This window comes from Sorex fumeus, unplaced genomic scaffold, assembly GCF_029834395.1.
Source record: "Sorex fumeus unplaced genomic scaffold, SorFum_2.1 ptg000024l, whole genome shotgun sequence".
NCBI classification, from domain to species: domain Eukaryota; kingdom Metazoa; phylum Chordata; class Mammalia; order Eulipotyphla; family Soricidae; genus Sorex; species Sorex fumeus.
Window position 1 is genome coordinate 12,738,850 of NW_026606081.1, and position 26,114 is coordinate 12,764,963.

Genomic DNA, 26,114 nt, shown 5'->3' on the forward strand with positions numbered 1-26,114 from the left:
ACTCAGGGAGGTAATAGAGTGAAGTCTCTTGCCTTGCATACAGCCAACCCCACTTTAATTCCCGGCATCACATTCTATCCCCAAGTAAATCACTGAAACATGGATGGAGTGAGAAGATTTCATGTTGGAGAAGGATACAACACATCCAATAAAGGCATAGTATACATACTATATATATATGGATATGCACACACACATATATATACATATATATATATATTGCACTCACAAAACTCAACAAGAACAAAATAATCCCATCAAAAAATGAAGAGAGGAGACGAACAGACATTTCTTCAAATAAAATATAAATATGACTGGTAAACTTAAAAAGAGTGCTCATCATCACTTATTTGAGAAACGCAAATCTTAATGAAATATCATCTCATTCAGTGATAATGTTATATATCAAAAAGACTAAAATGAAAAATGGTGCTAATATCCTTCTACCACAATCCCTAAATCCCTACCTATTCCACCTCCCACTTCCTTCTTTCTCTGGGTATCTTTAGTTCTCTTTGCCAGAACTAGGTCATTCTTTTTACTGACCAAAGTTTATTCTCTGGCTTTGTTTCTTTATACAATGAACATAGATAAATGAGATCACTCAGTATTTGTGTTTATCTTAGGACTTATTTTTGTTTAATTTGACCTTCATCTAGATAACGACCTAACAAAATGCAAATGTTCATTTTATCCTATTACTAAAATTTCATTGTGTATATGTACCACAATTTCTTTATCCAATTATATGTTGTTGGACCCTTAGATTGTTTCCATATCTTGACTCTTTAGAAAAATCACTATCACTATCACCCCGCTGTTCATCTATTTACTCGAGTGGGCCCAGTAACGTCTCCATCCGTGCCTGTCACATGCTAGTGTAGCCCAATGACATATTGGGGGCTCTTTCAGGGTCAGGGGAATGAAGATCATCATTGTTACTGTTTTTGGCTTATCAAGTATGCCATGGGTAGCTTGCCAGGCTCCACCGTGTGGGCGGGATACACTTGGTAGCTTGCCGGGCTCTCTGAAAGGGATGGAGGCTTTTGGAGCAGCCTCTAATCACCTTTACAGATGTTCCAAGTCAGGCACATATGCAGGTATGATACTCTCAGTAACCTGCCAGGTTCTCTGAGAGCGAGAACTAGAGAATAAGAGGTCGCACGGTCACAAATGCAGCCACACACTTCCAGGAGCTTGGTTTTATAGTCTCTGGATCCTGGCCATTGAAGGGGTTACATGGCAGTTGGAGTCTAGTTACTGAAAGATGGGTCGAGGAGGCCCAGTCCCGAACTGAGCAGGCTTGGAGATCTCAGCCCCGGGTCCCTCACACCTGGGTTCCTCTGCCAGTTCTCTTATGCGTGAGGCTCATTCAAGCCTGTGGAGAGTGGTCTCAGCATGGCTTTGGCTGGATCCCAGAGGTCTTCAACTGACGGGGTTCTGCTCAGGGCAGAGAGGAAAACTCAACCCTCCCTCCTCCAAGGTGCCCCGATAAGGACAGCCAGGCGCAGAGGCAGTATTTAGAAAAATATTGCGATGAAATGAGTGTTTATATATCTTTTAAAATTAGTGTGCTTGTGTTCGTGAGAGATAAAACAAAGGGTGATATTACCGAATTATATAGTACTTATAATTCTGTTTTTTTTAAGTCTTTAAACTTTTAACTGTGGAGGCTGGATCAGTTTCCAATCCCAATAACAGTGAATGAGGATAACTTGTGCATTGGATCCCCAGTAACAAAGGTTAATTTTGACCTTTGTGATACAGATATTTCTCACACTTTGAACTGATAACTCATTATTGTTTTTATTTGCACTTGTCTGATAATCAATGACAATGGACATATGTATATATGCAAAATGACTCATCATCTTTAAGGATCATTGGCTTGCTAGATAAAGAGAATACATTGACAAAAGCCAAGCATTTCTGAAGACCCCTGTGCTTAGCAAGAAACTATTAATTTCAACCTAATTATACTATAGTATGTGTAAAGTTTAAAGACATGGTTTGCTTGAAATTAGCCTAAAAATAATGTACATATTTTGATGCTAATTTTAGTTTGGTGTGATGAGTGTTTTTTTTGTGAAGAAGTCTTGTTTCAGTGGAAATTAACGTATAGTACATGATTATAACCCTGCATTTCTTTAGATTAATTAGAGGTAGCACTACAATTCTCTTGAGGGTAGAAAACAATAATAAATGGACTGTTTACCTATTTGCATTCAATGAATAACATAGCAAATGATGCCATAAAAATCACAGTGTAAATCTAATAAACCAAGTGCTAAAACAAAAAAAAAAACTAGAGACAACAGGATTAAAGAAAATTTTTTGCAGTAAAATTTCTTTCTAATATTTGTGTCTCTAGATGTTTTCCACTTTAGATCTCTCTATGTATATCATGCTGTCCCATCGTTATTTGATAGGCTTGTGAGACTTTTATTTTTTACCTGATTTTTTTAAAAAAATGGTTATTACCAAATGTATGAAAGTTTACACATTATGGCAAGTTGCTTGCACAGAAGTTCCAGATTATCGCTTTGCCTACATTTGCAAGAAGATTCTGAAAATGACAGGTGAAAATTTAATGTTGTTGAACCATTTATATATTTTGAAATAAAATAAAAGTCTGACTGTATTATGTTTAATCCGACTGTGTTTAATGGGATACTAAGTTGAAAGCCCTGCTTACTTTCATATTCCAATTGGGATGGCTTCACTATGTGACTTATATTTATGAGGTTATTTATAGAGTTATCAATCTTTAATTATGCAAATTATTTTTAAACTTAAAATTTTTTGTAAATGAACTTGCATATGTATCTATAAACAAATGTGATATACATAATCATTGAAGATAGTAAGGCATCATCTCTGTTGGACAACTTCCCACTGATTTTTTGGGGGGGGTAGAAATATGTAAATTGCTGCCCTATAGTATTGATTCATATAGCTGCCTTCCAATGTCATTTTGTTACTATTATTAATATAGTTAAGCTCTTGGTAACATCTCTTAAGATTTTCCCAGGTCTTCAAACATATTGTTTCTTTTTTCTTTAGTAATTTTTAATTGTTGTGTGTGTCACCATGATTAACAACATTTTTTATAGTTAGGTTTGAGGCATACAATTTTCCAATACCAATTCCATTACCAGTACAACTTCCCTCCACCTATATCCCTAGTTTTCCTCTCACTCTCCAAACTGCATCTTTGACAAGCATATTTTTAAGTAGTTGGGTTTTCATAGTTGGGATCTTTTTTATTCAGTGTTGTGAGTTCTGCAGTTCAGATATATAGATACATCACAATTCTATACTGCCAGTGTATCTGAAGCCTCTGTCTATTATTCAATCATCTTCCTCTTGCTTCTCCCCATGTTTTCTTTCCTTTCTTATCCTTATTTGTTTTCTTTTTTTTAGTGTCCAGGATCATCTAGGTATACTCACTTTGATACTGTGCATCCCACACGGCAGGGCCTGGCAAGCTACCCGTGACATATTCGATATGCCAAACACAGTAACAAGTCTCATGATGGAGACGTTACTGGGCCCGCTCAAGCAAATCGATGAACAACGGGAGGACCATGACCATGACCGTGATACCTTGCATTCCTTTGTCTTGTTATTCCATACAACACAGATAAGTGATAACATCTGGTATTTTTCTTGCTTCTCTGACTTAGTTCAATTAATATGACTTCTTCTGACAGTTCAGTTAAGTCCAGTTCCATTCAAGTTGTTGTAAATGCATGATTGCATCCTTCCTGTCAACTGCATAATATTCCACTGTGTATGTGTACAATACCTTCATTATCCAACACCTAGGCTAATTCCCTATCTTAACTATGGTGCTAAGTGCTGTAATGAATAATGGTGTGCATATGTGATTATTAAAATAAGAGACCAGGGGCTGGAGAAATAGTACAGTGCATAGGGCATTTGCCTTGCACCTGGGTGATCCAGGTTCAAACCCTGGTATCCCATAAGGTCCCCTCAGCACCCTCAAGAATATATTCCTGAGTACAGATTCAGGAGTAACTCATGTGCACCATCAAGTGTGGCACAAAACAACACAAACAATAAGTAAGGAATCAAATGGCAACGTATGCATTATATTTCTTGCAATGACATATTCACGGTAACGGTCCTCCCATTGTTCATCAATTTGCTCGAGCGGGCCCAGTAACGTCTCCGTCATGAGACTTGTTGTTACTGTCTTTGGCATATCAAATAAGTCACGGGTAGCTTGCCAGGCTCTTCTGTGTGGGTAAGATACTCTCGGTAGCTTGCCGGGATCTCTGAGAGGGGCGGAGGAATCGAACTCGGGTTGGCCAAGTTGGCCGCTTGTAAGGCAAATGCCCTACCGCTGTGCTATCGCAACGATATATTATTTCTGGCAAAACATATATCAATGCGATCCCTATAAAGATACCCATAACATTCTTCAAAGAAATGGAGCAAACACTCCTGAAATTTATATGGAACAATAAGCCCCCATGAATAGCTAAAGCAATTCTTGGGAAAAAGATAATGGTAGGAATCAACCTGCCTAACTTCAAGCTCTACTACAAAGCAGTAATAATTAAAACAGCAAGGTACAGGAACAAAGGCAGAGCTGCAGACCAATGGAACAGAGTTGAAAATACTGATATCTCCTCCCATGTATATGATCATCTAATCTTCGATAAGGAGGCAAGAAAAGTGAAATGGAGCAGGGAAAGCCTCTTTAATAAATTGTGCTGGTAAAACTGGACGGCTACATGCAAAAAAGTGGGCTCAGATCCCTGTCTAACGCCATGCACAAAAGTAAGATCAAAATGGATTTATGACCTCAACATCAGACCGGAATCCATAAAGTTCATTGAAGATAAAGTTGGCAAAACCCTCCATGATATTGAAGCTAATGGTATCTTCAAAGATGTCACGCCACTGGCCAAGCAAGTGAAAACAGAGATAGATAAATGGGACTATCATAAACTAAGAGGCTTCTGCACCTCAAAAGAAACAGTGACCAAAATACAAAGACTGACTACAGAATGGGAAAGGATATTAGCCAAATACACATCTGACAAGGGGTTGATATCAACGATATATAAAGTACTGGTTGAACTCCTCAAGAAGAAAACATCCAACCCCATAAATAATGGGGCAATGAAATGAACAGAAACTTTCTCAAAGAAGAAATCCGAATGGCAAAGAGGCACATCAGAAAATGCTTTTCATCACTAATCATCAAAGAGATGCAGATCAAAACAACAATGAGATATCATTTCACACCTCAGAGACTGGCCCACATCCACAAGAACAAAAGCAACCAGTCCTGGCACGGATGTGGCGAGAAAGGGACCCTCCTTCACTGCTGGTGGGAATGCTGACTGGTCCAAACCTTTTGGAAAACAGTATGGACGATTCTCAAAAAATTAGAATTTGATCTCCCACTTGACCCAGCAATGCCACTCCTGGGAATATATCCCAAGGAGGCAAAAAAGTATAGTCGAAGTGACATCTGCAATTGTTTGTTCATTGCAGTACTCTTTAAAATAGGCAGAATCTGGAAAAAACCTGAGTGCCCTAGAACAGATGACTGGTTAAAGAAACTTTGGTACATTTACACAACGGAGTACTATGTAGTTGTTAGAAAAGATGAAGTCATGAAATTTACATACAAGTGGTACTACATGGAAAGTATCATGTTAAGCGAAATGAGTCAGAAAAAGCAGGATAGACACAGAAATATTGCATTCACCTGGGGAACATAAAGCAACAAAATGGGAGACTAACATGCAGGAGTGTCTGAGATTAGTACCAGGAATTTTGCTCCTTGACTTGGAGGCCAGCCACATGTGCTAGGGGGAAAATGAAGCTCAGATAGAGAAGAGAGCACCAAATAAAGGGTTTTGTGAGGATCCTCCCAGGGTGTGAGAAGCATGCTGAAAGTAAAATATAGACCAAATATGATTGCCACTCAGTGCCTCTCTTGCAAAACACAGGACCCAAAAGAAGAGAGAGAGAACAAAGGGGAATGCCCTGCCACAGAGGCAGGGTGGGATGGAGGGTGTGGGGGTTTGGAGGGATGCTGGGACCCGTCGTGTTGAAGGATGGTCACTGGTGGAGGGATGGGTACTTGCTCATTGTATAACTGAAACCCAAGCACAAAAATTTGTAAGTCTATAACTGTACCAAATGGTGTTTCACTAATGAAAAAAATAAAAAGTTAAAAAATTAAAATATATATATCATAGGAATGAATAAAGAAATATGTGCTGACTATTCTAATTTGGCGGTGTGTGGTAGGCATTTGAAAGAGTTGTTATTTGTACATCTTTTTCCTGTATGCATATTTCTATCAAAGCACATAAAACCGTTCTTAAAATTATTTCATTTTCTCTTTCCTTCAGACATACTCTCAATTTTCTATTATTTTTGCTTTGGCGAAAGTTCACTGTATCACTGTATCACTGTCATCCTGTTGTTCTTTGATTGATTGTTCTTTGATAGAACAGGCACCAGTAACATCTCCTTCATCCTAGCCCTGAGATTTTAGAAAGTGCCTCATTTGATATGGATACTTTTGGTAGCCTGCCAGGTTCTCCAGAGTAAGAACTAGATAATAAGATGTCACATGGCCACAAATGCGACCATGCGCTTCCTGGAGCTGGGTTTTATAGTCTCTGGGCCTAGTGTGAGAAGTGTGGAGAGTGGTCTTAAGTGGTCGGATGAGCCTCACGTATGAAGAACTGGCAAAGGAACCCAGGTGTGCGGGATCCGGGGCTTAGATCTCCAAGCCTGCTCGGATTGGACTGGGCCTCCTCCACCCAGTTTCCCCATCTTCCAGTATGTAGGCATGACACCCATCAACAGCCCCCTCCCCCCCCCCCCCCGGCGCAGTGTAATCCTATCAATGACCAAGACCCAGAGACTATAAAACCCAGCTCCCAAAAGAGAACAGTGCAGAGTCTCCTGCCTCCATGCCTGGTTGTCCTCACTGGAGCCCCTTGGAAGAGGGCGTGTTGAGTTTCCCTCCCTGCTCTGAGCAGAGCCATGGCAGCTGAAGACCTCCGGTTCCAGCCACAGGCAAAAGTTATACGAAGAATAAATAAATGCAGATATCTATCCATAAAAAATAAGGAAAAAGAAGTGATAGTGGAAAAGACAAGCAATCTATAGTTTATAAACTAGAAGATCAAGAAGAGACTGCATCATTTTCACTACTGATGAATTTTCTATTTTTCTGTTAGTTATATATCACTTGTTTTGAGTCATGCTTCATCTTGAAGAAAAGAGTGTTATCTTAATGTATTTTCCAACTGATCATGAAGGATCTTTTCTATTATCTATTTTTATATATTGAAATTCTTCAGAAATGTGAGAGGGCATGCTTTCGTATTCAAGTTAAAAGGCTTAGAGATATATTTAAAAATATAAAAGCTATTGAATGGAAACCAAGAGATTTTCAGATAATTTATTTTCAGAAATACTGACAGCTTGTTTTTCTATCTCAAACAACATATTTTTTTATCAGAAAGAACAATATAACTATTGTTTCCCAGTTTACCAGAAAAAATTACATTGGTTATGGACATAATAACAATTTCAATGAATTCAGTTCATCACATCAGGATATTAATAAATGTATTTGTACTAAAGTATTAAGCAAAGAACTATACTGGAAACAGAAATGGCATGATTTGCATATCAATAATAAAATAGAAAATTTAATTTATTCATGCTTTTATTCTCTTTTTCCAATTCTTTACTTACTAATTCTAAATTATATATATATAGAAACTCAAGGTCTGGTCTAAATATTCAAAATTTATTCTGAAAAAGACCTTGAATTCAGAAATGTCATGAGTTACTAATTGTATTTTTAGTGAATTACAAAACAATGTGGTAGTTTTCACAGGAGATACAAAGCAGTGCATCAAGGATATAAAACTTTTTTTTACAGAGAAAAGACATCAGTCTCAAATCCTGAAGAATAAGTAACATAATCATCAAAGTAGGGAAAATGATTCTGGAATATCTGCAAAGAATTAGTATTCATGAGACTTCCATAAGCATTTCAAAATCTGAAAGTTTTGTTGTCACTTAAGTAAAAATTGAATAAAACTGCCAAAAGCTAGACTTTAGTAAAGTTTTTGAGTTTAATTTTTTTAGATGGCTTGATTCCAAAAATTTTAAATTACTTTTTTACACAGATAGTTGTGTGTTTCAGAATATTATTTACAGTAGGACTAAGAAACAGTTGGGGAAAGTGAAAGTGATCTTTAAGTGGAAATGAATAAATAATGACACCACATTTTAAAAATTGCATATCCTGGGTGGGAATGATAGCACAGTGGTTAGGGCATTCCTCTTGCATGTGGCCTACCTGAGTTTGACTGCCAGCATCCAATGTGATTTCTGAGTATCACCAGCAATAATAATTTATGAGCACAAAGTCAGGAGTAATCCCTGAGCAATGCCAAGTGTGGCCCCCCAAACAAACAACAACAAAAAAGTGCAACTCGTACACTTTCCCAATTTCTGACTTGAGCATTTGAGATATGGTTTCTAACATAATTAAATTAAAATTAAAACAACAGCAAAAACTTTTCAGGAGAAAGAGCCTTTGGATTTTTTTTCTTTCTGGGGATAGAGAGGTATCGAGAGTGACCAGGGTTGCATACTATGCATACTCAGGGACCCAGATCTGATCACCTCTGATAAAATGGTCACTCAGGCTCCATCAAATGTAGCCCTTGTGACCTCTAGACCATCTATGATCAAACAGCACCACAGTACAGGGTGGGACATAACCTTTCTGCATAGGCAGGCACATCACTGTTTGGTAGGCTAAAGAGATACATTTCAGTCAAGTTATCATAAGTTTCAAATGATTTACAGGCAATAAACTTAAAATGTCTGCAGAAAATAAATTACCATAAAAGATGGGAAACTTAGTCAAGGTATTTCATTTGAAGGGTTTTTTGTTGTTGTTGTTGTTTTGTTTTGTTTTGATTTTTAAAGAAGTTCAAGAGGTTGAATGGAGGACAAAATATTGGAATTTGGAATCTTTGAATTCTGGGTGAAGGCAATATCTAAGGAGATAATTATAGGTTTTTGTACATGTGAGAGATATTGATAAGTTTCGTACGGTCAATCTAGCAATGTGTAGGTTGTATTTTATGAAATTTACTGAAAACAGAAATACTATTTAGATTTTTGAAAACAACAAGTTGGAGAGCTATTACATGCTAAAAAATATTAATGCTTTTTTAAAAACGGGTAATGATGCTTTTTGTATTGAGAAGAAAATGTTTAATAAAATTTAAAAAATGAGATCAAATAATTTACTTTTTCCAACATTATCATTTCATACCTTTCTTCAAATGATTTATTTTCTATCAGTTGGGAGAGGCAAACTCATTTCCACATGCATTTAAGAAGAAATGAGCTTAATTACAGTATACATACATGTCTTGACATTTTTGAAAAACATAATTTAACTGTGACTTAAAAATTTAGAGTACCTTATAGATCGTGTCATTCAAATATTCAAATCCTAATTGTACAAATGAAATCCAAAGGAGTTACTTGTGAGAAATCAAAGAACAAATTAGAATAAAGTAAAAAAAATAGTTCCTATAAATAAAACTAAGTACAGTCTAAGACTTCTCTACTTTATATTTTGGCCAAAAGAGATGAAATAAAGAAAAAGTTAAGTTGGGAAGTTATCCAAAGAATCTGAAATACTCATTTGGTTAGGTTCAGCTCTGTACGTAATGAATCAATATAAATTGTACTTGACCTGTGAAATCAGGATGAAGTATTCTTGGATCTCATTTCTACTCTATTGCATGAATTTATGTTTCTATCTAATATTTTCATGAAATGCGGAAAGGATGGAATGGATAAAGAGCCATATTGTTTTATCTTTCTTTGCCTTGTGGACAAAGTTTCAAATTGTGTTATTTTTCTGACCCATAGTGATCTACATTTAAATCCATATCTCCTTCTGGACCTCTCCAAAAAAAAATCCTCAAAAAAAAAAAACAAACAAAATAGAAGAGATCAGGGTACATTTTAATGAAAAATAAAAAAAAAAAAGTAGCAATAGGCAAGTTCTCTACCCAAGATACTATCACTCTGCCCCCTCCACTTTCACCAATTCAAAATTCTATGTCTCAGATTTCGCACTGATAAAAGGACTGTTCTAACCAAGATGTCTGATACCACTATTCCTTCTTTCACCTTTCCAGTGCCTTTAAAATGGAACCTCATTCTCTGGTGTAATTAATGACTGTTTTCTCTTCAATTATGGAAGCGATACAATTCAATTATACCTTACACAGGAGAGCTAATAAGTATTTAACACAGAAGAAAAGATAGCCATCATATTAGTAAAAGGCTTACTGTGCATTTTATTTTTATTTTCCCCTAGTTTTTAAAAATTAGGATAAAATTTAATTATATTCTATACATTTTTGAAGGGCTGGAGTGATAGCACAGCGGGTAGGGCGTTCGCCTTACAAGCGGCCAACATGGCCGACCCGAGTTCGATTCCTCCACCCCTCTCGGAGAGCCCGGCAAGCTACCGAGAGTATTCGATATGCCAGACACAGTAACAACAAAGTCTCCAATGGAGACGTTACTGGGCCCGCTCGAGCAAATCAACGATCAACAGGAGGGCCTTTACCTTTACCTTTTACATTTTTGAAAAGAAGCAGTTTATATTTCAATTCCTATTTGCACATTTCTCTCTCTTACATAATCAGCTACACTATAGGATTCCTCAATTTACTGAGAAGAGCTTGGGTTACTAAATCATATTTACATTTAACATCTAAGACTCTATTAATAGTCTCTAAATTTTAGATTTCAAAGTTCAACTTAAGGCTTGCCCTTCCCCTTACATCATGCTCCTCATTTCTCACGCTCTGCATGGACTGCATTCCTTTCCTTTTTACCCCTATATAATCATTGTTCTCCCCAAATAAATCTTGTTATTGGACCAGTCAGAGACCTACATGGATGGTTTCTCACAGCCATTTTATTCTGTGCGTGTCTTTTAGCTATCAGCCGAAGACTGAATGATAGTCTTTGTTTTCCCAGGATCCAGGTAGCCACTGAATGGCAATAATGGTATCTATGCTTTGATCTGTACTACTGATCACACATCCTTTCAAAGCCAGTGCTCTGTAAAATTCTATCTGCAACAGAACTCATGAAACTAGTGGTTGGAGAGATTGCTACATTTCACTGAATTTTATTTTAGTTGCTATATAATTGAAAAGATGCTGGGAACACTAATATTTTTGGTTTATGAGTTTTTGTAGTTATTTAAGTTTTATTGCATTATTCAGAGTTGAGTTTTAGGTTTTCTGTGTTTCAGCACTAGTTACACCACCAGTGCCAACTTCCCTCTATCAGTGTCTCCAGGTTCTCTCACAATCACACCTCACTCCCCAGTCTGCCTTCTTGACAGACACATTTTTAAGTTTTGTTTTTGTGGCTTAGATCTCTTACATATAAGGATATTGAGTCTGCAGTTTGGACATATATAACTAGACAATTTCTCTGCACCACTGATGTACCCAAGCCTTTGACTCCTGTCCCGTTACTTCTCATCTGATTCTTCTGCTACCTGCCTCATTTATTTTCCTCTGTGTCCATTGAGTATAATATCAGTAATTTTGTTATATATGACCTTTACTTTGTCGAGGTATGTTTCTTTGCTTCCCAAATTACTGATTTTTTTATATTATTATAAAGGTATGTGAATCTTACCAAGATCAATCTATTCATAGGACCAGGTGAATTTTTTGTCAATGAAGTTTATTACTCTGATTTATTAGCATACGTTAACCATCCTTTCATAACTAGGATGAATATCTGGTTAAACTTCAGCAGGAGTTTTGCTGACTGACATTCTTTATTGTTGATCCACTTTTCCTCTACTATTTATTCTCAGATGAATGATTTTAATGTATATCACTGATTCCTGTTGTAGTGATGATAAGTAGATGATAATATTGAAAATAGAGTAACACCCAAAGAGATATTAAATATAGTTTTATTTCATATAACTATATTAAATATACTTGTATTCGATTTGCTCGAGCGGGCTCAGTAACGTCTCCATTGGAGACTTTGTTGTACTGTGTCTGGCATATCGAATACTCTTGGTAGCTTGCCGGGCTCTCCGAGAGGGGCGGAGGAATCGAACTCATATTCATATAACTATATTAAATATAGTTATATATAATGTGTAACAGCCCATGTAACAGAAATATTTTGATTTAAGATAAGGAAGATGTTATGGTGAATAGATTTTTTTTAATTGCCAGGCCTACTGACATTACATTTTAGGATTCTAAAGGAATAGTGCAGGTTTTAGGTTTATTATGTCTAACATCTAGAGAGAAATTCAGAAACAGGAAAATATTCAGAATGAAAGAGCAAAATACAGCACAGTGTTGAAAACAGCAGAGTGTTGAAAACATGAATACTTTCAAATTGTTGTAATTCTATGGCTGTTGGATTTATATTTCACTGGTTCCAGTTGTTGCTGATTTTGAAAATTATTCCAAGGAAGAAAAGAGGGGTAGGGAAAAATAAAGGGAAAAAAACAACAAAAAAATTAAGACAAAGCCCTGTAAATTCATAAGTAATAAGATTCTGCACACTTCAGTCATTTATTACCTCCTAAACATAGAAATGGTTAAGCGATGTCTTGAGAATATCCATGTCATGAGGAAGGACATAACAATAAATAAATAAATATCTCTTAGCACGGCAGGTAGGGCGTTTGCCTTGCATGTGGCCAACCTGGATTTGATATACTCATCACTCTCGGAGAGCCTGACAAGCTACCGAGAGTATTCCTCCCTCATGGCAGAGCCTGGAAAGCTCCCCATGGCATATTTGATATGCCAAAAACAGTAACAAAAGTCTCACAATGGAGACAATACTGGTGCCAACTTGAGAAAATCAATGAACAACGAGAAAACAGTGCTACACTGTATATTTTATATTAATTTAATATTGAGTATATAAAGTTATATGAAGAGTTTGTAAAGGCTGATATGTTCTTATGAATTAAGTTGCCTTTCAAAATAAAGTGGATCATAGTCTATATATAATTGTTTTTCTTTTGAGAAAAAAATATGTGGTCCTTAAACTTAGTCTGAATGCAGAAATTATCATGTCTATGATATCCAGTATTTTTTCCTGAAATTTACAACTGTAGCAGTTTTTCTTATCTTAATAGCATTCATGTATATACATATCTATATATACATACATATACTTGTAAATATTTTTTCTGTAAAGTTCCTTCTTCTAATTATGTGAAGAATAGTGTATTTATGCAATAAAAACTAACTGGACATTTCGATCTTTAGAATGTTCCACATAGCAATTAACACCAAGTGTTATGTAGTCAAAAAAGATATCATTTGATCACATGACATCCCATTTCATTTTTTTCATTTCATCATCCTGTTATTCGTCGATTGTCTCGAGCAGGCCCCAGTAACGTCTCTTTCATCCTAGCCCTGAGATTATATTCAAGGCTATTTAGGAGAATGAGACCCATCATTGTTACTGGTATTTGGCATATTTGGTACGCCACGGGGAGTTTGCCAGACTCTACCCTGTGGGCAGGCTACATTCGATAGCCTGCAAGTTTGTCCAAAGTAGAAATAAGACAATAAAAAGGTAAAAGGTAAAGGCCCTCCCGTTGATCGTCGATTTGCTCGAGCGGGCCCAGTAACGTCTCCATTGGAGACTTTGTTGTTACTGTGTCTGGCATATCGAATACTCTCGGTAGCTTGCCGAGCTCTCCGAGAGGGGCAGAGGAATCGAACTCAGGTCGGCCATGTTGGCCGCGTGTAAGGCAGACGCCCTACCCGCTGTGCTATCGCTCCAAAAAAAAGTTCTGTTAAGATTTCGCGCGGCCGAAATGACATCCCATTAATCATCAATTTGCTCAAGCGGGAACCAGTAACGTCACCATTCGTCTCTGTCACGTGCTAGTGTAGCCCAATGACAACTCTTGATATGTTCTAGGATCACAAAGAGCCTCAAACCAATCGTTCCGGGTCTTGATGAAGAAGTCTGACTATCTCATAGGTGGGTGGCCACGTGATCCTTTGACATCCCTTGGAATCCAATGGTAATGGCTCTAGTCCAGCATTCATCTCCAAATCTCATTACGTGTCCAGTCCATTTAATTTTCGATGTCTTGGTAAATGAGTCAGCATCCCTGATTCTTGACCATTGACAGAGTTCAGAACTCTGGATTCTTTCCTCATTTGAGTGAACCACGATAACTCCAAGCACAGCACTTTTGATTCCTCTTTGGGAGATCTGGATAGTGTAGACTAATAGGGAGACTCTGAGGCGTATGTTAATGCAGGAAGAACAGTGGAATCAAAGAGATATGCCGGAGGTTCTTTTTCCTCTTAGCTAGTTCTTTGACACTCTTGAAGGCATTCCAAGCCGCTCTTTTCCTTCCGCGCAATTCGAGTGCCAGGTTATTCATCAAGTTGACTTTTCGATCTAGATACACATAACTGTTGCATTTGGAGATGTTCGTTCCATTGAGAGTGAATGGAACGTCAGGAATGAGACTGTTTCTCATAAACATTGTCTTCATGAGACTCAGCTATCGTCTGACCTTTCCACACTCATGGTCAAAGTCAGCCAGCATTTGTGCCACTTGGCAAATGTTTCGTGTTATTAGAACGATCTAATCATCAAAGCAGAGGTGGTGTAGTTGCCAACCGTCTATCTTCACTCCCATTCCTTCACAATCCAGTTGTCTCATAACATTCTCGAGGGTGGCACTTGAAGATTTTCGGTGAAATGGTATCAACCTGCCTAACCCCTCTCTTGAAATGGATGATCATTTCTTTATACAATGGTGAGATCCTGGTAGTCAATCCGTAATACAGCACATGGAGGATCCTGATGTATAGAGTTAGAATGCCCTGTTTGGCTAGGTCTTTAATGAAAGCTTCAGTCTCAACAGAATCAAAGGCCTTCTTTAAATCAATGAACATTAGATAGAGTGGCATCTTGAAATCCTGAGAAACCTCAATGAGCTTGGTTACTGTGTGAATATATGATCTATCCTGCTGAATCCTTTGCCAAAACCGGCTTGCTCACATGGTTGTCCTTTATCTGGTGTTCTGCCAATCCTATTTAGGCTGAGTCAAGTGAACAGCTTGTAGACGACAGACAACAGGAAGATCGGGCAATAGTTGCCAATGTCATGGATGTCTCCCTTCTTGCACAGTAGTACAGTCCTGCTGGTTTTCCATTGGGATGGAACCTTGCATTCAAACAGGTAGCATGTGAAGAGCCGAGTCAGTGTATTGATGAGTACTGATGGCAGATTCTTCATGTGTTCGGGACTGACCTTTTCTGGGCCAGGTGCTTTTCAGTTCCTTACTTACAAAATGGCATGTCAGATTTCGGAAGGGAGAACTTGGAAACAACATATCCATCCTGCGGAAATTGGTATGCAGGCAGGTGGACGTGGCTATTGAAGAGATCCGAGCAGAAGTCATTGGTAATCTTCTCCATTGCCTTTCTGGAAGATGTAATAGATCCATCAGGACATCGGAGGGCAGTCATCTTGGTCTTGTAGTTTGTGAAGGACAGGCGGGTGTTGCTAATGCTTTTCCCAGCTTCTGCCATATCGGCCAGCACTACTGCTCTTCTCTCTTTGAGGTTTTTTTCATCAATGCTCTGCAATGCTTTGCGAGCTTGGACGTTCGCTTGCAGTTGCCTGAAGCTTGAGCCCAGCCACTGTGGCAAATAAGGTCAAGAGTTTTCAAAGACAGGCATGTTTTTGTGGCCATGTCTCTCTCTCTCTCTCTCTCTCTCTCTCTCTCTCTCTCTCTCTCTCTCTCTCTGTGTGTGTGTATGTTCCTTGCACAATCATGGAGGTGCTGAACCAGTCGATTTTATTCCTTGTCAATGATGTCAATGACAGCATCTTCCCATGTTCCCTCACGATCACGACGATCATGACCATCCTGTTATTCGCGATTGCCTCGAGCAGTCCCCAGTAATGTCTCCTTCGTCCTCGCCTGGAGATTTTTTAAAAAATATGCCATATTCAAGGCTCTTTCAGTTAGGAGAATGAGACCCTTCATTGTTACTGTTATTTGGCATATTGGGTATGCCATGGGGAGTTTGCCAGACTCTGCTGTGTGGGCAAGTTACATTCAGTAGCTTGCCAATTTGTCCAAAATAGGAATGAGATGATAAGATGTCGCGCAGCTGGGTTTTATAGTCTCTTCCCATGTTGCATCAATAGAACCAAAGTACCAATAGTACCAAAGTGCTCCTAGTTGGTGGTCATTCTGGGAGTTCTCTTCTTAAACTTTGCAGCCCTTTCTCCCCACTCTGTGAAGTAGAATTTTGCATGAAGGAGACAGTGGTCTGATCCTGTTTGGAATTTTGGGACAACAGTGGCATCGGTCAGGCAAAACCATTGACTAAATATGATGTGGTCATTTATGTTGTGGAACCATCCACCGGAAGACTCCCAAGTCCAACATTTAGATTCAGCCTTTTGGAACTCTGAGTTACCATTGATAGTCTTGCTTGACATGATGAACTCAGACAATCTTTCATTCTGTTCGTTCCATTCAAGGCCATGGGTCCCAATGTGGAGTTCTTCAGCTGATCTTCTTGGTCTTATCTTGACATTAAAATCACCGACAATCATCCTGTAGAAGGTATGGTCTTCTTTATAGAACTTCTCCCTCTCCATGTAGAACTTCTCAATTTCTCCATCATAATTGGATGTTGGTGCGTAGACAACAAAGATAGAAACTGCTGGCAGTGAGCCACATCTATTCAAGTGTAATTGTCTGATTTGGGTTGTTAGGCATTAGAATGAATCAATGCTCATGACCTAGTTCGTGTTGACAGGGACCTCCGATGCCTTTTCTGTCACATGTTCCGAGGAACAGTTTTTCTCCAGTGTCAAAAACTGACAAAAAAGGAAAAAGTTTTTTGACAAAAAAGAAAAAGTATTCAAATTTATATGTATTCATCAATTTCCTTTTGGTTTTCTGTATTGTTAGTTTCTAGATTACCCTGTAGGAATTTCACATATACCATCTTTTTCTGATGTGAAAATAAATAACTTATATTATTTTTAGTAAATAAAAGTTAACTAATAACTGATGAAACCAGATTGGAGTTCCTTCATCTTAAATTTTAGATAAATTGCAAAACATTTTAGTATATATTTGCTTCTTATAAATATTATACTCTTTTACTATTTTCACTTTTATTTTCATTTAACTATTTTTCACCAAGTTAATTTTATTATAATTTCAGTATAAAGGCTAGCTAATTTTATTAACTTGGTGTCTGATATTTTAATTACCAAATTTGGCATCATTTATACTTTGACATTTAAAAAACTTCTCAATTCATGAAAAATGTGTACTTTAAACAAATTAACTTTTATGCTGTGCTTTGGTGTTTTCTAATCTTCCCTCACTAATTCCATTTTATAACATTACATTTTTCCTTATTAATTGTTGCCCCTTTGGCTCATTATGAGACAAAAAGAAAGTAGAACAGCAAAGTAGTTTTTTTCATTATCTGGAAGTCTGCATTTAAAGTTAATTATCTTTACTCAGTTTTCAAATTAGCCCCTCAGGTGATTGCAGCCACCCTGGTTTTTCCTTCACTATATAAAGTCCTCAGGCACCTCTAAGAGTGATCCCTGAACACAGAGCCAAGAGTATGCCTTGAGAATCTTTGGATATCCCCAGAACAAAATATTGTTTCTTGTGAAACTGGTGAGTTGGATTAGTTAATGCAATATAGTTTCTGTCCAGTGATGAGGAATCCTGCCAAAACCTCCTTAGCAGTGCTGGAGAGTCACAAAGGCCACACTTGACAGAGCTGGTGGTGGCACTGAATAGCAGGGATCAAAATGGTGGCCTCATGCAAAGAACACACTCCAAGCCTTTGTCCTATCTTCCTGGTCTTACTTTGAATCTTTTGTTAAAAGTTATCGATTATTTTCTGTCTATTATGGCTGGAGCAATAGGACAGTGGTAGGGTGTTTGCCTTGCATGTGGCCGACATGGCTAACCGGAGTTCGATTCCTCCGTCCCTCTCAGAGAGCCAGGCAAGCTACCAAGAGTATATCGCCTGCACAGCAAAGCCTAGCAAGCTCCACATGGCGTATTCGATATGCCAAACACTGTAACAACAAGTTTCACAGTGAAGACGTTACTGGGCCTGCTTGAGGAAATCGATGAACAATAGGAGAACAGTGCTACAGTGCTACTTGAAATCATATTTCTATGAGTTTTTGATCTTCATTGGAAAATTGAACTTTTCAGCTTTATATTTTGACTGTCAGTGATATATAATGCTAACATACAATGACTGCAATAAGCATTCTGTGTTTGAAAATAAATAGTATTGCTATTCTTTAAATCTTATTTCTGCATTTCATTTGGAGAGTTTTTAAAAACATAGAATAGTATAAATTAACTTTTAAACTTTATTCATGGCTAACTATTCTTTCTGGAAGTTGTCTTATTATAAAATGCCAAAGGAGTTACTTCCTTGGATATAAAATTATATACCTTGGAATATAATGCCACTCCCATTACAATTAAAAACTGAGAGTTTTACCTAAAACTGCTAGTCTAAAGATCAATCCCAAAGAATTTCCTACTCCCAGAAATAAAATATCTCATAAATTATTAAAAGGGCAAACTCTTTATTAATAATGAGTCTGTTGTCTAATATTGCATTTGTCATTGATCAGGATGTTTCTTAAAAAATATTCACTTCCTGGGGGTATGATGCTGCCAGCAGGTCAATCTGTACCTGTGAGACGAGTGCATCAGCAGCCTGATGGCAACTTCAGACTTCCAGATATCCCAAAATTGCTGCTCTGCCTTTGGCCAGACCTCAAAATCTTGGGACAAAGTTTACCAAGAAAGTAAATGGCCAAAAGTTAGGTATGTGGGAAACACACCCACAAACCACCTCCAGCTCGGCTATATAATTGGAGGCATGGCCTCTCTGGTTCCTGATTGAACTGCTTAACGGTCATGATCCCAGAGACTCAGAAACATATCTAGAAACTCAGTGGCTTTTGGCAGAAATGCGTCCGGTCCCTGCAATAGCTTACCGGTGCTGGGCCACTCCATGTGGGAACAGGTTTCGTGCCTTGGCCTGTTCCCCCTGGCGGCCCAGGGGGAACAAATGAAGTGGTGTTGTCACTCCATCTGCTCCCCCTTGGCCGCTCGGTGGCCGTCATCCTTCAGAGGCCATTGGATAGTCAGGCTTGGGCCCGCAGTGATGAAACTGTTGGGCCTCACAGGATGGGGGTGGAGCCGGTTCTGTTCTCCCTGTCCCAATGAGACCACAAGTCATCGCCCACGAATGGCCTCTCTGGCTCCTGGTCAAGCTGCTCAACGGCCATGATCCCAGAGACTCAGGAGCAAATCTTGAAACCCGGTGGCTTTTGGCAGAAATTCCTCCAGATTTAAGTGTTAAAATTTCAGAATTTCAAAATCACATGGCCCTACTGCAGCCACGCAACATCATATGTTATTCATAACAGCAATAGAACACAAATTGTCTACTGTTGCCTTTTAAGCAGATGTGAGTGTCGGGGTAAAATCTCAAATAATAATGGTGGGTCAGGTGTCGAAATATTGAATGTGATCAAAGTAGAGAGAGAGTATTGTGGAAGCCATCTGCCACACAGGTAGGGGGAGGGTGTGGGATGGGGTTTACTGGGTTTGTTTTGTGGTGGAGAATGGGCACTGGTAAAGGTATGGGTGTTTCATTGTATGACTGGGACTTAGACCCAAAAGCTTTGTAACTGCTCTCATGGTGATTCAATAAATGAAATTATAAAAAATGAAAATAAAGTAAGGTGTACTTCATGCACAATTCAATCAGCTAATCAGTGGCTGAATAAATAGCAGTACTCCTACAAAAAAAAATATTTACTTCGTGAAAATTCATTAATCTATTACTTATTGTGAACTTTTTTGTATATCTGATATGACTCAATGAAAATCACTTTGAAAAATTATCAGAAATGAACAAATAAAAGAATAATTGCTCATAATTTATGCAGTTAAAAAACAGTTACATACCTGAGAGTCTTTTTAGAAAACAACAATTAAAATTTCTTGAAACTACTAAAACTAATCCGGGACTTCTGGAAGATAGCTCAAAAACTCAAGAGTGTACCTGGCATGTATGAGGTCCTAGGTGCAGCTTCTGGTGCCACATGATCATCCTACAGCACCACTGAAAACTTCATTTGTTCCCATCTAACTGCACTCTAAGAGCACTGCATCATTAGCTAAGCATGGAGCAGTCTGGTGCAAACTTGGTTGAGCATCACCAGTAGTGAACTCCAGGTTCTCTGAGCATGGTTTATGAACACCCTCTGCCAAATCCTAAAATAATGACAACAAATGACAATTACTTTCAGCTTGAGTAAAATCTATTATCTTAGGAATTTACCACAGCATTACTTTATTTATTAGAAAAATAACGTAAATGAAACCTCGTGCCAATCTAATCTATGGAGTGATCTATCCCCCTGGGATTTGGTACCAAGGTCAGCAACTGCTGTCTTTTACAGACTTAACTCATAAGTACACTGTATTTCCCTATATGATCACTTAGTTTTAATAAACATGTTTATTTTATTCTTTTATTTTTTGTCTTGGAGTCAGGGGCGACTCCCGTATCTTTGTAGGATTACTTTAGAAAATCACTTCTGGTGGTGCTTAGGGGATCATATAGAGTTCCAGGGATCAAACCAAGATCAATGTATCATCATGCAAGACTAATTCCTAACCCTTATTCTTCTCTCCAGTTTCCTGTTTTGAAGAAATATAAATTTTAATGAATTTTTACCAGCCAATATTTATATTGCCTACGAATAAAAATAATTTACATTTTCTTTACAACAATCAAAATCAAATTTTATTTGCACATTTAAATTTATATATGTGATCTGAATTTGCTATTAAGTTAATGCTGAAGCCATTTTCAGAGACTACATAGCATTCTTACAAAGAGTTTATGAAGAAAAATAAACCAAAAGAAGGCATAATTGGTTTTAAAGGACATAACTATAATCATTCGGTACAATTTAAGAAAAAGAGGTTTTGTTACCATTTTAATTAAAAATCATTTTTGAATTTTGGAAAGAAAATTCATTCTATGCTGCATGGATAAATTATGAGAAATCTTTGGAAACCTGGAAAATAAAATGCAAACTTAGATAGTGCTGACCCAGCTGTCTGAGGAAAGTGTGAGAGTGTATAACCTCTTCAGATAACCATGACTCCGTGAGAAGTCAACTCTAATGAAATGAATTAAAGCAATTCATGGTTTTAGATAGAGTCTTCATTCCACAGAGGGCAAAGTAAGGTGCCCTATTCTCTACTGTTGAATGACCATTTAATCAAAGATAAGAGTTGTATATGGGAGAGCCACCAAATGTGCCATGAAACCCATATCTTTGCAATTAACGATATCTTGCATAACAGCTCATGCTTCACATCTTCTTCCTTGATCTTTGTAAAAAAATAGAGCCAAATATTGTGACCTATTCCTCCTTAAATTTGCTGTAATATAAAGAAGAGGAAGAAAAGAGGCAGTTCTTCTTTGATTATAGGCGAGGGGAATTCTCATCTTGAACTTTCATAGATAAGATCATTTTTAAGTGGTCAAAACATGGCATTTAGATTCACTTTCCTTGAACTTTCTCAATCTTGAATTCTTTTGCAAAATATTCTATTTCATTTTGTACTCTGGTTTACAGATCTCCCACATAAGCAAGTATATTTGTACATAAAATGGAGATTTATAATACTTTGCCTGCCCACTGTCTAATACTAATTATTAAATTTATTTTACACTGACCACCCCACCCCAGGCACTGAAGGAGCAGTATTCGGACACTCTGTGGAGACACCTCACATTAGAGCAGAACCTTCCCAAGACCTCAGGTAAGTTCCTATTCTTACACTTTTGTCATAGCTTCTATCATTTCTTATTATCTTTAAGACATAAAATACTAAAATATTATCTGTGTTAAATACTGCATAACAAATTGGCATTGTAGCCTACACAGTAAAAAGATCGTCAAGAATTTGACTAAGGGTAAAAATATGTGTAATATTCTAATCATTGGTGTATTTTCCCCTAATAAATGAACAATAAATAGAAAAATAAATATATCAGAAAAGCAGAATAGGAAAAAGTAAGAAAAGACAATCATTTTAACAGTGTTTAAATTCAAACCGATAAAAACGGGGATTCTGGAAATGAAACAAAGTTATGCATAGACTAAAAGAAATGAGGCAGAAAGCAGGTGAAAGTTATCATCTCAAAAAGCATTATAGAAAGAGTTCACATAGTAATCATAACACTGAGAACTTCATTGTCTTCAGTCTATCACTCTCAATGGTGCTTCCAGACACAATGCTGTATCTAGCATGAGAAAAATGTAAAGGCTCTCACTATTAGAAAGGTTGTGAAATGACAAAGTTACAGAAAATTCTCAAGACATTCACAATTATTAATAAAAGTAGAAATATTAAAATTTAGTCATTATTCCATGCATGTTTCTAATGTGAGTAATGTTGCTTTAGGAAATTGAAAAGGTTTTATATAATTCTTTGCGTTCATCATTTCACAGCATATGCATATATAAAATCATGTTATATACCTTTAAGCTATTTTAATGCCCTGCGTAATAAAAAGTATACTTTATATAACTCATCTATGATTAATTTTATTCAAGAATTGATTTTTATAATATTTAAAAATAGCCATAAGCCTCTCGGAGAGCCCGGAAAACTACCGAGAGTATTTGATATGCCAGACACAGTAACAACAAAGTCTCCAATGGAGACGTTACTGGGTCCGCTCGAGCAAATCGATGATCAACGGGAGGGCCTTTACTTACTTTTAGTCATAAGTTAAATATAAAACACTCATTAAAACTACTTATAAATATAAATACAATATCAACTTGAGAGTTTATATTCTTGCTTTAAACACATAATGAGCATATTAAGCAAAAAAAGTTGTTTTATTTTAGAAGGAAATAGACTCAAAGCATTTTATCCAGATGAGTGAGTGTGTAAATGCTGAAATGTAAACAAAAGTCCTGGTAAAATTGTTTGAAAATATTCTTCTAAAAATAAGCCATACAGGGCTGGAGCGATAGCACAGCGGGTAGGGCGTCCGCCTTACAAGCGGCCAACATGGCTGACCCAAGTTCAATTCCTCCGCCCCTCTCGGAGAGCCCGGCAAGCTACCGAGAGTATTCGATATGCCAGACACAGTAACAACAAAGTCTCCAGTGGAGATGTTACTGGGCCCGCTCGAGCAAATCGACGATCAACGGGAGGGCCTTTACCTTTTGCCTTTACCTTACAATGACGAAGACTTCTTCGTCAAAACCCTGAAAAAATGGTTTGAAGCTCTTTGTGTTCTTGGAGTGAGCAGATACCATTGGGCTACACTAGCATGTGACAGTGACAAATGGAGACATTACTGATGTCTGCTTGAGGAAATTGAAGATCAACAGGATGACAAGTGATACAAGTGATACTCATGCAATAGTAACCTTTTCAGTTCTTTATGAAATTTTATTCAAAGTAGTTGATTTATATAGATTTAAACAAGCTACTTAACAATAAGAAAACAAGTCACATTCCAGAGATCAAGACATTATTTCTTTTTATTTATTTATTTATTTATTTATTTATTTAGAATACCCATCCCTCCACCAGTGCCCAATTCTCACCACTACGGATCCCAGTATCCCTCCAACCCCGCATCCCCCCCATCCCACCCTACCTCTGTGGCAGGACATTCCCCTCTGTTCTCTCTCTCCTTTTGGGTGTTGAGGTTTGCAAAAGAGTTAAGCCTGATTTTCAGGGAGAAATGTTGGATGATTTACTTTCCTTTGGTCACTTTGTATATAAGGAGATTTGAAAAAAATGTCCTGATACCCGCATGCAAGAGCTATGCTTATAGAGGCTCATGATCACCGGGATTCCATCTGGAGAAAGCGGAATGCAGCATCTACCCCATCTGGCACCTCCAGGTGATATTGGCTCTGTTTGGGACCTGGAGCATTCTCTGGGGGCTGTGGGGTCCTCCAGCCGGTTTTCTTCTGTGTTGCTGTGTGCTGTAAGATGGTGCTGCGGGGAGGGTTGTGGGCGTGACTTCCGGAATCAGAGGTTGCCTGGGAGCCAGGGTGGCCCCATTGCAGTTTGGAAAAAATATCCTGGTACCCACATCCAGAGCTATGCTCTGGTCACCGGGGTTCCATCTGGAGAAGGCGGGATGCAGCAACTACCCCATCTAGGACCTCCTGGTGATATGGGCTCTGTTTGGAACCTGGAGAATTCTTCGGGAGCTGTGGGGCCCTCCAGCCGGTTTTCTTCTTTGCTGTTGTGTGCTGTAAGATGGCGCTGGGGGCGGGGTGGGTCAAGAATTATTTCTAAGACCCCCCGGGCCCCCAAAAATTTACTCTACATCAAAATTTCAGCGAAGAATATGTGAAATGTAGATTTCACAGTGGTTTTTATGGTCTTGATTTATGTCTCTTTTCTTAGAAATTTCACTTTTTAAATTTAATTACTTATTTCACTCCTCTCCACCTAGTATGGTATTATGTGCTAGAAGAACAGTGCGCGTTCATTGCTTATCTATAGTGTTATAGGAGCAGTGCTGTGGCTGATAAATGTTTGTTAATTTGAATTATTTTACAAAACTAAAATAAGGACACTTTTACAGCTTGAATGAGTGAATGTGACAGCTGTTACAAGTGTATTACTAAGACTTATATGCTTAATATTGATTTCAATTGTTTATGGCCTGCTTCAATATAGATTCTATAATTTAGATTCATTCAATTTGAAACTTGTAGTTTCTAAGTTTAAATGTGTTTTTTTACTTTTAACATGTTAGTAATTATGCGCAATTTTTACTATGAAAAAACTATTGCCAAAAGAGGAATAAGAAGAAACTTCTATTTTAATTATCCAGCTGCCGTATCTTTAAATTCATGTGAATGTGAATTAAGTTATAACAAATATGTAGTGTTTCTAGTTGTCATTTAAAAATTATTCATCAGGGTCGAAAGAGACTGTATAGTGGGTAGGACATTTGCTTTGCACATGGCCCACCTGGGTTTGATCTCCCCCACATGGTCCCCAAGCACCACCAGGACTAATTCCTGAATACATAACCGGGGCTACCACCTGAGCATTATTGGGTGTGACACAAAACCAAAGAAATTTATTCACCAATCATTTAAAACATTGAACTACACTTGAATCATTTGCTAGTGTCCAAAACAGATTAGGAATCCCAAAGTAAATGTCACTGATCTAAATTTGAAAACTGAAACAGAAGCAAAGAAGTAAAGACCAGTAATGATCACTTCTACCACTTGTCGTCCAGTCGTTCATTGATTTGCTTGAACAGGTGCCAGTAACATTTCCATTTGTCCCTGTCGCATACTAGCATAGCCCGATGGTGTATTGGGGTCAGGGGGAATGAGACCAGTTATTGTTACTATTTTTAGCATAGTGAATATGCCATGGGTAGCTTGCCAGGCTTTGCCATGTGGGTGCGATGCTCTCTGTACCTTGCCAGGCTCTCCCAGAGGCCAGAAAATACTGGGTTCCTCTACCAGTTCCTTCATGCATGAGGCTCATCTGAGCATGTGAAGAGTGGCCTTGAGCACAACTGTGGCTGGGTTGTGGAGGCTTTCAGCTGCTGGGGTTCTGCTTGGGGCGGGGAGAAAAACTCAACCCGCCCCCTCCGAAGGGCCCGGGTGAAGACACCCTGGCACAGGGTCAGGAGGTTCTGCATTGTTCTCTTCTGGGAGCTTTGTTTTATAGTCTCTGGATCTTGGCCATTGATGGCCCTGGGGCAATTTGTGGGTGTGACTGCCAGGTCACTGGAAAATGGGGTATCTGGGTGGAGGAGGCCCAGTCGCATTCTGAGCAGGCTTGGAGATTTCCGCCACAGGTCATGCATACTGGGGTACCAGTATTACCATATTA

General features: G+C 38.0%; 1 protein-coding gene across 1 annotated transcript in view; it reads left to right on the forward strand.

The window, feature by feature from the left end:
- SGCZ (sarcoglycan zeta) overlaps positions 1-26,114 on the forward strand; it is a 1,114,038-nt gene that overhangs the window by 1,065,216 nt on the left and 22,708 nt on the right. The window contains exon 7 of the mRNA XM_056114214.1: positions 21,959-22,031. Within this exon, the coding sequence (XP_055970189.1) occupies positions 21,959-22,031 (73 nt within the window). The remainder of the gene's footprint in view (positions 1-21,958; positions 22,032-26,114) is intronic.